Here is a 12,862-nt window from a genome sequence, read left to right as displayed (position 1 = left end):
TTGTTATGTTTTTTGTGAACGTTTATCGTGAGTAATTTAGTAAACTCACCGGAGGTTTGCGGGGGGTATGCTAGTTCTGAACGTCACATGCTAATGTAAAAAGCTGATTTTTGATATAAATATGAACTTGATTGAACAAAACATGCATGTATTGTATAACATAATGTCCTAGGTGTGTCATCTGATGAAGATCATCAAAGGTTAGTGCTGCATTTAGCTGTCTTCTGTGTTTTTGTGACATTATATGCTAGCTTGAAAAATGGGTGTCTGATTATTTCTGGCTGGGTACTCTGCTGACATAATCTAATGTTTTGCTTTCGTTGTAAAGCCTTTTTGGAATCGGACAGTGTGGTTAGATTAACGAGAGTCTTGTCTTTAAAATGGTGTAAAATAGTCATATGTTTGAGAAATTGAAGTAATAGCATTTCTAAGGTATTTGAAAATCGCGCCACGGGATTACACTGGCTGTTGCGTAGGTGGGACGATTTCGTCCCGCCTAGCCCAGAGAGGTTAATGTAGTAAGAAACACGGTTCTGAAAGGGTGGTATGACTTTTGACCCCTCTGGTGACTTTTCCTGTGTGGTCTGATCAGCCACATTGAAAAGCCATTTGGATGGTGAATTTAAGGTCATTGGTGATATTGATTTTAAGGGAATTTATAGAACTGATAATTATGATGGAGTTAAAGTTCTTAGACACAAGTGATAATTTGAACCAATGAGAAGACTAAAAGGGCAAAGCCTTAGACTAAGGGTAGACTTCTTTAAGTCTATTTTCCTAGAACAATAAGGGTAAAATAATTTTTCTTGGTGGAATAAATCAGATTAGTCATTTTGATCTGATTATGTGATTTGAAAATATTTTGACCAGTAGCAGGGGTATTTTTTTACATGATCTATATAAGTTTATTTTCCCTTAGGAAGTCAGCTGTTGTTGAAAGCAGTGTAAGAGATTTAACACAACAAGGCTGTGGAATTGATATAATAGTATTATATTTGGTTGTGAATAAGTTTAATAATGGTAGACTTATGTCAACAGGACAGGGATATATGACATCTGTAGGTGATCCAGGATTATTGAGGGTATCGAGATAAATTTAAGTAGATATGCAATATCTAGACAGGTTAATTTTTCTAAAGTTCAGGAGTGCAACCAAGGAGACAATGAGACATTTAGTCAATATTTGGAAACAACCCATATTATGACAAAAAGCTGGAGACAGATAGAAGGGCAGACGGAGAAATCCTCCCCTCCACTGCTGAAACCTTGAGGGTTGGAGAGTAGCAGGAAGAAAGAAGGGGGGCCAGCAGGAGTAGATAGGAAGAGAATTTGGTTCACTTAGCTTTAGGATATTAATTCATGGAGAGACTATCGGCTCTGTTGGCAGGCATGTATTTTAGTTTTGATTTTAAGTTTATGTTTGGTAAATTCGCTAGGAGGAGATTAGTATCATTTTGTTGAAAGTAATTGTTACCCTAACTAAAAGGGCTTAGTTGGTTTCAGGTGTTAGACACTGAACCATTGCCCAGACACTATTCTGCACAGTAGGCCGAAATAGTAGCATTGACTAGAACCGGTGAAATAAGAAAGGAGAGAAAAGTTACTATTTACACAGACAAGCACATAGACATTTAAAACCATACAAAGCAGCATAGATACATCTTAAAGACGATAAGAAACTTGACAGAGGATTGTTAAATGATAGCCAAGGATGAAGGCCCCAGGGAGAATTGGACATGTGGAAAATGAAATGGGGCATCCTACAAGAGAAGGTCTGACATAAGGATAATTTAATTATCCTACCAAAGACATTGTATGGATATGCAGCAATATTGATACATAGGCTAAGCAATGTATCAAGGGGAGGGAAGTATAGTAGAGTAGTTAGGAAAGAGTGATGGCCTAGAGGATAATTACTTAAACACATTTTTTTGTAAGAAGATCCATTCCAACATTTGGAATTGGACTTATTGAACTATTCCAAATTAAGGGGAAGAAGGGGAGTTTAACAAGAATAGATAAGTATAGCAAATGGGTAGAAGCGTTCCCAACTTACTTGGTGGACATGATTATGGTAGCTAGAATATTAGGACAAGATATTATCCCTAGAGTTGGTTTGCTAGCATCTATCTCTTTAAATGATGGATGACATTTTAGCTAATCAGGTAGAGCCTATAGAATGCCAGAGTTAGAGATACCAGAACAGGTAGACATAGAAGTTGAAGAAATACTAGCAGAACACATGAAAAGACTGTTCGTTAACCAAACCCGTATGTCCAAGATTTTGTGTCCAACAGGTGAATTACAGGAGAAGGTGATTCACTCAATCCAACCAGGAGACTGGGTGTGGATCCAGTCCCTGAGGAGAAAAGACTGAAAGCAGCCCCGTTGGGAAGGCCCATACCAGGTTCTGTTAAACCACTGCCTTTGCCATTAGAAAAGCTGAGAGAGTCACTTGGGTCCACGTTATCCACTGCAAGGAGGTATGTACACATATGAGCACTGCTGATCACACACAGAGTTAGGAGAAGAACCGATACCAACAGGGTCCGGGGGTTACCTCCTTAACGAAGATTCCCTATCCCGACCGTTCATCACTGTGTGTGCTCCTAGAGGTGTGAGTATGGGGTGGTACCAAGCAGAGAGACTAAGGGCAGGAGAGGGTTGACGGTTTTTGGGAAGAGTAGAGACTCTGAGCTGCATCATAGTTTTGGTAACCTTTCTGATACATTCAGATCCACCACCTTCCGGTACTAATCATAGGATACCGTTGTCATTGAGAAGAAGTAGAGGATAAACTATATAATACACTGATGAGTGACATACAGAATAAGGAATCAAAGAAGATCAAGATGTAGAATTTAAGGTAAACATTAAACAATTTCCTGGGGAAGCAGACAACTGTACAGGAATTGGGGTTGGCCAGATTGAAGTACTCAGCCAACCCACCTCGGTTCACCTAAATTCCTGATGAGCACCAGTGTTATAGATACAAGAATGGCACCGAGAACTTAGATGATTTTAATGGCTGAAAGGTAATCGTTAATGTGACTGACTTAGGTTTGAAAGCACAGGAGAAAATGTTTAACCTCACAGCACCTATAACTGATGTAGGGTGGGCTAGTACCAGCAAAGGACGCATACGAAATTACCACAAAGGGTGGTTAGGAACTTGCGCCCTGGGGTTATTGGTCCAACCAGTTCGAGTTAGTCATCAGAGGCCAGTTATAGGAGGCTAAAGTAGGCACAGGAGGAGTTTTGATCAGGATGGGAGTAGCTTTGTCTAGATGGATGCTATTGGCATCCTCAGGGAAGTTCCAGATGAATACAAAGCTATGAATCAAATATGTGAAGGCTTTAACACTACATTATTTTGGTGGTTGACAATAAATAGAAATGTGGATTGGATTAATGACATCTTTTATAATCAACAGAGATTCATGAATGAAAACGGGGATGCAGTAAAGAGGTTCTCTGACCAATTATCCGCCACCCCCCTCATGACCTGGTAAAATACACTGACTCTCGATATGTTATTGGCAGAAGAGGGCAGTGTAGGTAGAATGATTAGGTTCAGCGCTACACGTACATTCCTGATAACACATCCCATGTTTGGGAAATGGAAAAGTGTTGTAAGAACTGTATTATGGGCTGCTTTCACCTGTATGAGTGTGTTTGTGTTGTGTGGATGTTGTCTCGTCCCATGTGTGAGAGGTTTAATCACCAGGACTCTAGAGAGATCGATGACGCAGCAGATGGTGAGATATGGACCAATTCCGAGCTCCGATCAGTGGGATGGCGAATGCGGGCCTCCAGGCCAGGAAGATGGCTCCGTTTCTTTTAATCACGAGGAGCCAATGTTTGATGAAACAATTTTCAACGTTTTGATTGAATTTTCAACATTTAGATGGACTGTTCCTTTAATGAAAATGATTATGAAAATCCTGAATCAAAGTGTCATAATTGGAAATAGGCCTAGGACTGTCATTGATGGGTATAGGAGGAATAATTATGTATTAGTTTTGTTAAATCCTTGTATCACAATTAAGTTACATATAGCGTGTGATTATTTGTGTTTCCATATAGCGTATGATTATTCATATTTCCATATAGCGTGTGATTATTTGTGTTTACATATAGCGTGTGATTATTTGTGTTTCCATATAGCGTGTGATTATTTGTGTTTCCATATAGCGTGTGATTATTTGTGTTTCCATATAGCGTGTGATTATTTGTGTTTACATATAGCGTGTGATTATTTGTGTTTCCATATAGCGTGTGATTATTTGTGTTTCCATATAGCGTGTGATTATTTGTGTTTCCATATAGCGTGTGATTATTTGTGTTTCCATATAGCGTATGATTATTCATATTTCCATATAGCGTGTGATTATTTGTATTTCCATATAGCGTATGATTATTCATATTTCCATATAGCGTGTGATTATTTGTATTTCCATATAGCGTGTGATTATTTGTATTTCCATATAGCGTGTGATTATTTGTGATTACATATAGCATGTGATTATTAGGGTTCTCATATAGCATTTGATCATCATGGTGAATTATTGAATCATTTAAGGGTGGAATTGATAAGAGAATTATCTAATAAAGGTAAATTAATCAATAAACCATGATGAATTATTAGTCATACAGCATGGTTAATGAATAATCAAGGTAATGATCAATGTAGGGATCGATTGGTCTGATTAGTTCCGGAAAGTCCAGGAACCACTGGAGAGGGAAAGAAATGGGTGTATGCAATTAGTATAGAGAGCTAGAGAAGCAGATGGTCAAGGGAGTAAAACTAACCTTGAAGGAAAGGAACAGGCTGAGCCAGAAGGTGATAAACAGTGTGAGAAGTTTATGGGGGTTGCAGGTCACCAACAGATTGTGTGTAAATGCATGTGCGTAAGTAAGCAAGAACTATATAATGACTGTTTTGTTATCCTGACGGCAGAACGTTCTCTGAATAAAGCTACAGAAACCTTTTGCAGAAAGCTGAGTCCTTGCCTAATTATTTTAACCCATTGTCTTACAAACCTTGGGCATTAGTCAAGGCGAATTGATTATTGATTGTTATCATCAAGATATAAAATTCCTTTAACAGTGTCTTAAACACTTGGTAACTGTCTGTAGTACTCAATCAATAAATAACATGAAACCAATACCTTCAAAAAGATATCCTAATAAACACCTTTGGCACTGTCTGGTGGCCGATCTTTGTAATTACACTATCGGAGATTGGCGCTGAAAATAGTGGTTCACATGGAAGGTTTGCTCCCCTTGAAAGACCAGAAACGCCCGAGTAAATGTTCTAAAAATAATATTCATTTTTGGCGAAGTTTAGTAACTTGAAATGTTCTAGTGATATGCGACATCGGGCATTAAGTGATGCAAACCACACATTTTATAATGCTTTTTATATCAATTTATTGTTTTATTTATTTTTAGAAATAGTTCGTTTGGGGTTTCCCGGGGCAGTCATTATCACTGCTTAATTTTCATGCAAAGAAAACTGGGTCCGGGTATTTAAGGGTGAAACTGTTCTTTTGGGTATGATCAACAGTAAAATACTCAAACGTTTTACTGCAGCATACTGTAAATTATGGTGCATTGTTGGAAAGTGTTCTGGGCAGGGAAAGAATTGCTGTATTTCAAATGGTACTGTAATTCCACCCCACAGAACACAGTACCATACCATATCTTTGGAGTGACAAAACCCCTTTGACCACTAGTTGGTGCATGGTATTGTTGTTAAATAAAAACATTTCATAAAAAAAAACACGTTTTGAGGCTGCCTTGTAAGAGGCTATATTTGTTGCACACGTGAGTGAGAACGCTGTAGCAATTTAACTCCTATGTGGTTATGGTGCCCCATCACATTTAAAACAGATTGGAGTGGCCGCAGGCATTTTGCCATGTCCTTTTGGTCTGTTTTCTCCTGTAGTCACTGCCAGTTTGGAAGCCTTTGTTAAGTGTAAGTGATATAAAACACCAAATATTCATTAAAATGCTGTAATGTGTAAACTATTTTTACCTAGCTGCCAACCTGCTTGCACCAATCACTTGTAATTACAGTAAAATCCTGTGAAATACAAACCCATCCCCTCAATGAATTTCATTAATTACATTTTACATTTACATTTTAGTCATTTAGCAAACATTCTTATCCAGAGCGACTTACAGTAGTGAATGCATACATTTCATGTACTTAAAAAAAAAATGTTTTTCTTGTACTGGCCCCTCGTGGGAATCAAACCCACAACCCTGGCGTTGCACACACCATGCTGGCATTGCAAACACCATGCTCTACCAACTGAGCCACAGGGATTACGGTAGCATTTACTTTTTTACAGTATAATACAGTCAATTTTACTTTATTGTACTGTGTGTCATTACACAGTACTTGCTTTGATACCACATTTATATTACAGTAGGTTTACTGTATTATGAAATACAGAATTTTACTTGCCACTGAGCTTCCTGTCAAATTCAGGGCAACCCCTTTTCAGTGTACAGTGCATTGTTTTTGCATTTTCGATTTAAGTTGTTTCCTGTCAAGTTAGGGCTTTCAGCTGTTTCTGCATCTTTGCTTAGTAGACTGGGGCAATACGTTGTCAGGTAGAGGCTTTTGAACTTAGTGCTGCTTAAACAGTACACAATTGGGTCCACTAAACAATCCATGTAGGATAAAACCATGAGTCCGTCATAGAGCTGAACAGCTATATTCTCAGCATTCTGTAGATCCTTGATTCTGAAAATCAACAGAACCATTCTAGCTATGGTACAAGGCAGGAAACAGAAAGAAAAGACAAGCATTACTGAGGTGACCAGAAACACTGCTCGGCGCAGCTTGGTACTATCCCCTACGGTCTTCTTTTTTAGTCTGTTAACAATGCGGACCGTGCAGTAGACCAACACAAAGAAAGGGATGAGAATCTGGGTGAAAAACACAACCTCTCTCAGAGTGTCAGTGACGTCCTCGACTAGAGTGTCATCTTTACGCCCATAACTATTACAGCACTCAAAGGACTTCAGCATGGTGGGGATAGTCAGGGGGAGCAGCAGTAGCCAGATGAGGAAAGAGATATGAGGAGACTTTTTTAAAGCCTTGGCAAAGTTCTTTTTCCCAGGATGAACCACATTGAAGTAGCGATCAACTGAAATCACAGTCAGGAAGGCGATACTGGCACCTCGGTTCAGAAACAGCATGAAGAGCATGGCTTTGCAGGTCCCTCCCGCTGTACTCCGCCGATTCCCATTAAGAAAATGATACGCCTTTACTGGCAAACATATAAGCAGAAGAACGTCAGCCAAGACGAGATTGAACAGGAAAATGTTGTTGGTGTTAGATTTCCAGAACTTCAGCTTGAAGATGAATAGATAAAGCACTGAGAGGTTGAGCGGCAGAGCCAGGGTGAATTCCATGATCATCACAGAGGCATAAAATTTGTACAGTGGTAGATTCTCTGCTGTGCAGTTATTGCTCTGATGGTCGTCCTCCATAATTTGCATTGTCGAAAGCTGTCTCCTTTACAGTCAGAAAAAGTCAGTCAGATCCTGTCAGAATCCTTAACAAGAAGTTAAAACAGTCCTCTAAAGTTCTCAACTCCAAAATAGATCCTCACTTTACAAAACAAGTGAGTCTGTTTAAGGGAAGCGAACCGAGCTCTTAATCCGTGTGTAGACTTGGTGAAGCTGAAGGACTGCACTTCAGTCTCTGGAAGTAATTCCCCCCAGCACGCAGACAGCATACAGTACCACTCAGTTGTAAATTGTTCAGACTTGTTGGTTGAGCTGCACCTCCCACGCCTGAATAGGCGAGTCACCACAGAACGAATAGATAAGCAGCTGGTCACACGAGAGAATGAGGACATAGTGGAAAACATTGCATTGACTCAGACAATAACAACCTTTCCCATATTTGTCAACTGTGTATGAGAAGTGACCTCTTTTCTATGCTAAACATGTCCTTGTAACTCCTTGTGGAATTGTTATATGGAGCAAGTAAGTGCATAGTCATGCTTCCAGTTGCACAACATTCATGGGAATGAAAATGTAGTTGAGGTTGTCATAAATAACACATTTGACTGATTAAACAGACAGAGAGCTACAATGTGAAGCAACAGGCAGTTCCTAGCTGAAAATATCTCAGATGAGCAGGAATGTTAACAATGCTACAAAATGGTTGTGATGTTTTCAAGAAAAGGAGTATGTCCTAGGGAATTGGATAGATTTACTAGCAGATTAACTTGCTTTTACCATATGGAAATTGTGGGTGTACACCCAACATGATTTAAACGCATGGCAGTTAGTAGCCAGTTCAGAGAAGTCTGAGATGACGGACACATTTCTCAGGGTATTTTTTTCAAAACCATATGAAGGAGGGCAAGTGTACCTACCTATTAAGCCCACGTACCCATTAAGCCCACTAACATCTATGGGTTCAAATAAAAAATAAAAATATTAAACATTTCTGCTATTTTATGTTTAAACCAATTACTGTGTTTTTTATGGATACAAGCAAATCAGATGTTTTATTCATGTTATTGACAGTTTTGTGTAAATTCCTACTAGTGGACAATTTCAAAGCAGCAAAAAAACTTTGGTGTGGAGGCGACTCTCAGATAAACACATTTTTCAGATATTTTTTAATGCCTTGTCAGATAAGGGATCATACTTCATGTAAAATTAAGAGATTAATGTGTCTATATATGCCCATGATAGTAGGCTACATGGGTGTTAATAAATATTTTTTCATTCTAGCAGTTGTACCACGTGTCACAGTCAATACAGTAACAACAAACCTTGTTGAACCACAACAATCTTTTCTTATTTTACTGTTAAATGAACCTTGCATTGTTATACAGTACATAGATGCCTTTTTGTAAATTTGACATTTATCTCAGGTGGGCGTAAATGAACGATGCATTGAGTAGAATGCTTAGTCGGGCATCTGTTCAAAACAAATGCTCAAAACAATATTCTGACAAAACATGCAACCCTTGAATAGGCCACATGTCATTCCGAACCTAAATAGTATGCCTCAACCCATTTTCTATGCAAAATGCTCTCATGGTTAACAGTGCTGATCATGGACTGTTGAATATCAGACAAACACCAGCAAAACAGTTTTGTATTTCTATTGTTTTGTAACTAAGTACAGAATACAGTTTATTGATACACTTTTTCACAAGAATTAGTAAAGCCTGAGTCAGCTTAGACATTAAGGAATGTACATGAAAACAGCATACAGTAGGTGTACTGGACAATTTATTGGTGCCTCTGCATTAGCATTATAAATGACAATATGTGCAGAATTGTATGTACTGATCAGACATTTATTTGATAATTTACAATAGGACAGCATAGCCGAAATATTGATCAACATGAACACTCGTGAGAAATAAAGTTGAGAAATAAATAATAAGCCTAATATAGGCACCTGGCCGCCCTATGGTGTGCAGGACCCATTGATTCTTACAATTTGTAACACTCATCTCCTGTCCGAATGCTTGAAAAACAATACAAAGTAACAAAATGTGATGTCATATCACATAAAAGTGAATTACTTAGGCTTTAGGAAATGCAACCAACTACAGAGATTGATGGGGAGGGGAGCGGAAAAGGAGGGGGACCCATGTATCCCGCTTCAATCAAGCAGGCTTCAGTCACCCACTTGGCTTCAGTCACCCCCAAGATTGAAGCGGTAGACAAATCCAGCTATGGCCTCCTCCTTGTCAGGCCTTTCACACTGGGCAGACAGGGGTCCTGGAATGGACAGCTCAAACAGCTTCCCCACATACTGTATGCTGCTGGGTCAAGGGTGACCTTGTTGAAGAGGAGATGCAAGAGCTTGTTGTGGTATCCCAGGAGGTCTACCCCGGGGATGGTAATAGAGGGGAGGTATGTGAGGCAACGTTCACTCCCTCTGCTGGGAATACGGGAGCTGGGCACCCCGACACGGACAGCTCCAAGTAGAGGTAATTCGGAGAAAGTGCCAACCAGCGGTGGAGGCCAAATAAAAGGAGCACTGTGGCACACCGCGAGGGAGAACGGGGAGAGACCGACACCAAGCAAAAGTAGAGGAGAAGGACCGCGCCAAACCTACGTTTATTTTCTGTCCTAGTAAAGTTGTTTTTGCGCACTAAAACCTCCCTGTCTCTGTGTCAATCTCTGCACGCTCAACCCAACACCCCATGGTTTACCACATATGGTGGAGAATGCGGGCATCTCAGTAGCTTTGGGTGCCGTGGGTTCGAGCGTATGGAGATTACCATGGAGGAGCTGGTGGCTCAGTTCATCCTCAACCAGCAGAACCGACAGGCTCTCCAGGAGCAAGCACTGGAGGAGCAGCACCAACAAAACTGCAGACTGGTAGCGGAGGTAGCCCAGTCAAAGGTTGGGAGGGCTCAGGAGTCTGGCCCGAATCAGTTCATGGTTCAGTTAAGGGAGGAAGACGACGTGGAGTCGTATTTGTGGACCTTCAAGAGGACGACACAGAGGGAAGGATGGATCAAGCGCAAGTGGGCCAGCCTGTTGGCACCCTCCCACTCTGGGAAGGCCCAGAAGGCCTACTTCGATTTGAATGCTGACCAGGCCGCGAATTATGAGGGACTCATACGGGAGATCCTGAGCCGCTATGGGTTCAATCTTGCACGCTGTGCACAACTGGTCCACGACTGGGCCTTTAACCCCACCCTTTCCCCCCGTGCTCAGATGAGCGACTTGGTGCGCCTGACCAAGGGCTGGCTACTGACGAAAGTACCTTCCCTCCCGATGCTTGACAAGCTCGTCCTGGATAAATACCTTCGGCCCCTGCCATACGAGATGAAGAAGACAGTGAGCATGCAGAACCCCCAGAGCCTAGAGGAATTGCTGACTGGGGTGGAAATTCACCAGAACACCCAGGACCTGCTGAGTGGGGCCCGAGCGGAGAGAGGAGACGCGGCGAGGGGGACGAACAACACAAAGAGAGGCGAGGGGCTGAAGGGGGCCTGGACGGAACCAGCCAAGGCTGTGAAGCGGGAGGGTGACCCAAACCGACGACGTCGACGGCTGCTGGACCCAGATCAGAGACGCTGCTATGAGTGTGGGGAGCCGGAGCACCTCGCGTGGAGCTGTCCCGTCCGGGAGGAGGCCATGCTCTCCGCATCCCCCAGCTCTGGGGTAACCCAGATGGCGGGTTACGTCACATGCTGTTGGGTGCACACCAAGACGGCCCCTCCGATTGTTCCAGTACAAATCGATGGCATCGACACCAGCGCTCTGCTGGACTCCGGCAGCATGGTGACCCTGGCCCACCCGCAGTGGCTCACACGAGAGGGGAAGGAGGAACCGGGGGATGAGGAGGTGACAGTGTCCTGTGTACACGGGGACACAAAGAGGTACCCAACGGTGCCAGGGAGGATAACCACCCCAAGGGGGAGTGCCAGATGCACGTGGGAGCTGTTCATTCTCCTCGGTCAGACTGCCCTCTCTTCCAGGCACTGTGGAGGAGGGACCTGGGGAGGCGCACATGGGAGGTAGGAAGAAAAGGAAAAAGGACGGTGGCCTGTGCAGCCCAACTGCCGCGACGAGAGGTGTCCACTGGGCCCGAGTCGGACCCGGAGGAGGGAGACAACCCCGGTCCGGCAAGCGAGCCACTGTGCGAGGAAGACCTCAGGCTCCCCTTTATGGAGGTGGAGGCCCTAGACGGACCTCCCGACACGGGAATCCTCACGGGTCAGTTCGGGACGGCCCAGTTAGAAGACCACAATCTCCAGAACGCTAGGGGCCAGGTGATTGCGGTGGATGGCATACTGTTACCTGGAGTAAGTGATTGGCGCTACCCCCACTTGGCAATCAAGCATAATTTATTGTATCAGGTACTAAAGCATAATGGGGAGACAAAAGACTTGTTACTCATACCCAGCCAGTATGTTAGGACTGTGTTGCAACTTGCCCACACCCACCTGCTTGCAGCACACCTGGGGATGGAGAAAACCAGGGAGCGGATCGGGAACCGGTTCCACTGGCCCGGAATCAAGCGCACCGTTGAGGGCTACTGCCATAGTTGCACCGGAGTGCCAGATCACAGCTCCGAGGGTGCATTATAGAAACCCTTTGGTTCCCTTGCCCATTATAGGAGTGCCATTCGAGCGGGTGGCAATGGATCTGGTGCATCAATTGGTGAAGACTGCGAGGGGACACCAATACATCCTGGTAATCGTGGATTACGCCACCCGGTATCCTGAGGCAATCCCGCTATGCACGGCGCCAGCAAAAGGTATCGCACAGGAGCTCTTCCATTTATTTAGCCGGGTGGGTATTCCGCGGGAAATCCTGATGGACCAGGGCACCGTTTTCATGTCTCGTGTGATGAAAGATGTCTGCAATCTGTTACGAATAAAACAGGTGAGGACCAGTGTGTACCATCCACAAATGGACGGGCTGGTGGAACGCTTCAATAAGACCCTAAAACAGATGCTGAAGAAGGTCATCGAGAGAGAAGGGAGGAACTAGGACCAGCTGCTGCCCCACCTGATGATTTTCTAAAATGTATATTATTACAGCTTGATGACAATGAAAAGACTGAAGGAGATGGAAAGTGTAATAATATTTTCGTTGATTTTCAGTGCAGCTTGTCCATTCAAAATTAAAAGCAGACACTATTGTCGGATGTTTTCATTCTTCAAAAAATAGTCTAAGGTTAATTTTACATTATGGCATCCAGTTACAACACATTGTGCTTTTTCCGGCATGCTGGTAAGTAGCTTGCTAGCGAACAGTCACACCACAGATGAAAGGTTACCAGTATCTTTGGTCATACATTCTGCTTTAGCTAGCTACAAACTTAAACCATTCCTCTTAACCTGTT

General features: G+C 42.6%; 1 protein-coding gene across 1 annotated transcript; it reads right to left on the bottom strand.

The window, feature by feature from the left end:
- Positions 1–4,844: 4,844 nt before the first annotated feature.
- On the bottom strand, positions 4,845–7,817 carry LOC106571540 (12-(S)-hydroxy-5,8,10,14-eicosatetraenoic acid receptor). The gene has a single exon (XM_014144698.3). It carries the CDS (start codon positions 7,516–7,518, stop codon positions 6,496–6,498), a length of 1,023 nt encoding a protein of 340 aa, XP_014000173.2. The 5' UTR covers positions 7,519–7,817; the 3' UTR covers positions 4,845–6,495.
- Positions 7,818–12,862: the final 5,045 nt, after the last annotated feature.

This window comes from Salmo salar, chromosome 15, assembly GCF_965601325.2.
Source record: "Salmo salar chromosome 15, fSalSal1, whole genome shotgun sequence".
NCBI classification, from domain to species: Eukaryota; Metazoa; Chordata; class Actinopteri; order Salmoniformes; family Salmonidae; genus Salmo; species Salmo salar.
Note: the sequence above shows the minus strand (reverse complement) of the source record. Positions and strands in the feature narration are given on the sequence as shown.

Bases quoted from the DNA above. Each gene is read 5' to 3' on its own strand.
- LOC106571540 (XM_014144698.3), bottom strand. From the start codon at position 7,518: ATGCAAATTATGGAGGACGACCATCAGAGCAATAACTGCACAGCAGAG.